At 43.2% G+C, this 3194-nt stretch overlaps 1 protein-coding gene across 1 annotated transcript; it reads right to left on the bottom strand.

Moving 5' to 3' along the window:
• Window positions 1-438: 438 nt before the first annotated feature.
• Window positions 439-2675, bottom strand: LOC145053567 (heat shock 70 kDa protein). Its single transcript, XM_079001630.1, has one exon. It carries the CDS (start codon window positions 2509-2511, stop codon window positions 562-564), a length of 1950 nt encoding a protein of 649 aa, XP_078857756.1. The 5' UTR covers window positions 2512-2675; the 3' UTR covers window positions 439-561.
• Window positions 2676-3194: the final 519 nt, after the last annotated feature.

Below are 3194 nucleotides of genomic sequence, written 5' to 3'. Positions count from 1 at the left end.
TTTAGTTTATAGACTAATAAGTTATAAATTAAAAAATTAAGTATTTTTAATAAGTTTATTCGATCACCCTCTAAATATGATATTTAAAACTTATTTCGGATAATATAAATTTAAGAAATTAAATATCCTCATATTCTTTCTACTCATCTTCTTATCCATATAAAATAATGACATGTGTCATATTTGAATAAGATTAATGATATTTTAATACACGTGTCATCATTTTAAATGACTAAGAAGATATGTAAGAAGAAAAATAGGAGGGTATGTAAGAAGAAAAATAGGAGGGTTCCTAAATGGGGATAATATGTGCAAGTATAAAAAAATAATCGTTTGTGATTTGTGATTATTATTAGGGACATTTTTACAACATCATAATAAAATTAATTATCTATAAAATTGAGTCCCAAAAGTAAAACAAATTGTACAAAAAAACAATGAAAAAAGTACTACTATTTTTATTTAGAAAACAAGCCCAATCGCGTTACATCAACAAGAACAAGACAGGGTACAAAATATACGCAAATACCTTCAAGATTCCTCCATCATCAACATTCAACTCTAATCAACCTCTTCAATCTTTGGCCCGGCGCCACCACTAGCTCCGGCACCACCGTTAGCCATTCCCTCACCCATCGGCACATCACCACCACCACCGGCCTGATACATTTTCGCGATAATGGGGTTACAAAGCCCTTCCAATTCCTTCAATTTGTCCTCCAGCTCATCCACCTCTGCCAATTGATTCTTCTCCAGCCACTCCAACCCATCGTCCACCGCCTTCTCAATCCTCTGCTTATCCTCCGCCGCTAGCTTCGACGCAAATTTCTCATCCCTCACCGTGTTCCTCATATTGTAAGCGTAATTCTCGAGGGCGTTCCGCGCATCCACCTTCTTCTTCACCTCTTCATCCTCCGCCTTGTACCTCTCTGCTTCCTGCACCAGTCGCTCGATCTCATCTTTGCTTAATCTCCCCTTATCGTTGGTGATTGTGATCTTGTTCTTAACTCCGGCGGTTTTGTCCTCTGCGGAAACGTTCAAAATCCCATTTGCGTCAATGTCGAAGGTGACATTGATCTGAGGAACACCTCTCGGAGCTGGAGGGATTCCGCTGAGCTCGAATTTTCCGAGGAGGTTGTTATCTTTAGTTCTTGCTCGTTCCCCTTCGTAGACTTGTATCAACACCCCCGGTTGATTGTCGGAGTATGTCGAGAAAATTTGTTCTTTCTTCGTCGGAATTGTTGTGTTTCTCGGAATTAAAACAGTCATGACACCGCCGGCGGTTTCTAGACCCAGGCTTAAAGGAGTGACGTCGAGGAGGAGGAGGTCTTGGACTTTTTCATCTCCTTCTCCGGTTAAAATCGCCGCCTGGACTGCTGCGCCGTAGGCCACCGCCTCATCGGGATTTATACTCTTGCAAAGCTCTTTACCGTTGAAGAAATCGATCAGAAGCTGCTGGACTTTTGGGATTCGGGTGGAGCCACCGACGAGAACCACCTCATGGACGGAGCCTTTATCGATTTTGGCATCTTTCAAGCATTTCTCCACCGGATCCATACATTTTCTAAACATATCCATGCATAATTCCTCGAATCTAGCGCGAGTTATCGTGGCATAGAAATCGATTCCTTCGAACAATGAATCAACTTCAATGGTGGTTTGGGAAGAAGACGATAATGTCCGTTTCGCCCGCTCACACGCCGTCCTCAGCCGTCGCAGCGCCCTGGCGTTGCCACTGATATCCTTCTTATGTTTCCTCCGGAACTCCGTCACAAAGTGATTCACTAAACGATTATCAAAATCTTCGCCGCCCAAATGGGTGTCGCCGGCGGTGGACTTCACTTCGAAAATCCCTTCTTCAATCGTCAACAACGACACATCAAACGTCCCACCACCCAAATCGAAAATCAAAACATTCTGCTCACCTACACGCGACGACTTCTTATCCAAACCATACGCAATCGCCGCCGCCGTCGGCTCATTGATAATCCTCATAACATTCAACCCAGAAATCGCACCGGCGTCCTTCGTAGCTTGCCTCTGAGAGTCATTGAAATACGCCGGAACAGTGACGACAGCGTTTTTAATAGTTTGACCCAAAAACGCCTCCGCTGTCTCCTTCATCTTCACCAACACCATAGACGAGATCTCCTCCGGAGCAAACTGCTTCTGTTCGCCTTTATAATTAACAACGATCATCGGCTTCTCACCGGGGCCGGAGATAACTTTAAACGGCCACAACTTCATGTCGCTCTGAACAGAAGGATCAGTGAACCGCCGCCCAATCAAACGTTTAGCGTCGAATACGGTGTTTTGTGGGTTCATCGCCACCTGGTTCTTAGCGGCGTCGCCGATCAACCGTTCAGTATCGGTGAACGCGACATAAGAAGGGGTGGTGCGGTTGCCTTGATCGTTTGGAATGATCTCCACGCGGTCGTTCTGCCATACCCCGACACAACTATAAGTTGTACCAAGGTCTATTCCAATTGCTTTATCCTGCTTGGCCGCCATAGATAAACTGAAAAAAGCTTCCAAAATAGAAGTAAGATCACTTGAAACAGTGCCTTTTTTGATCGAAAACTTGTTGGATTGTTGTTGTTTTTCGTTTGCAGTTGAAATCTGATATGGGTTTTGGAATTGGGATTTGAGATTTTATAGGTGAGATGACTTGAGATCAAGATATATTGCGAGAAATTTCAAGAAAGGCAGAGGAAGTAAGAAGAAGGATACGAGATTGTTCTGGAGGCGGGAGAGAAGAGTGCAATACCGAAAGTACCCTTCTTCCTTTGCTTGCCTCTTAGGGGTAGTTTTGGGAGTTTAGGGGATCTGACGTTATGGGAATGTGTTTGTGGTTGATACGAGATGATTCCGGAGGTTGATGAGAAGCGGAAATTACGTAAGAACCCCTGTGCTGAAGTGGAATTTACTAACGGGTTAGTTTTGGGAGTTACTACGATACGACGATACGTAAAAATGTTGTGGGGTAATGAGGTGGCAGAGTTGCCTAAAGGTAAGTGTACACGTGGAATTCTCAGGAAATCTACAACCTGCTAGAAGACCCTTTCTTTCTTTAGCAAAGTAAAATAAGTTTCGATACATACTAAATCAAAAATATCAATGTGGGAAACATGGACTTCAAGGTCGAGATCATAGAGCACTTATAGCTTGTATTATTCATCAATCATTGATTTTTA

Source organism: Lactuca serriola, chromosome 5 (assembly GCF_051521515.1).
Source record: "Lactuca serriola cultivar US96UC23 chromosome 5, Lser_US96UC23_V15, whole genome shotgun sequence".
NCBI classification, from domain to species: Eukaryota; Viridiplantae; Streptophyta; class Magnoliopsida; order Asterales; family Asteraceae; genus Lactuca; species Lactuca serriola.
Note: the sequence above shows the minus strand (reverse complement) of the source record. Positions and strands in the feature narration are given on the sequence as shown.

Excerpts from the sequence above, each read along its gene's own strand:
- LOC145053567 (XM_079001630.1), bottom strand. The coding sequence starts at position 2,511 with ATGGCGGCCAAGCAGGATAAAGCAATTGGAATAGACCTTGGTACAACT.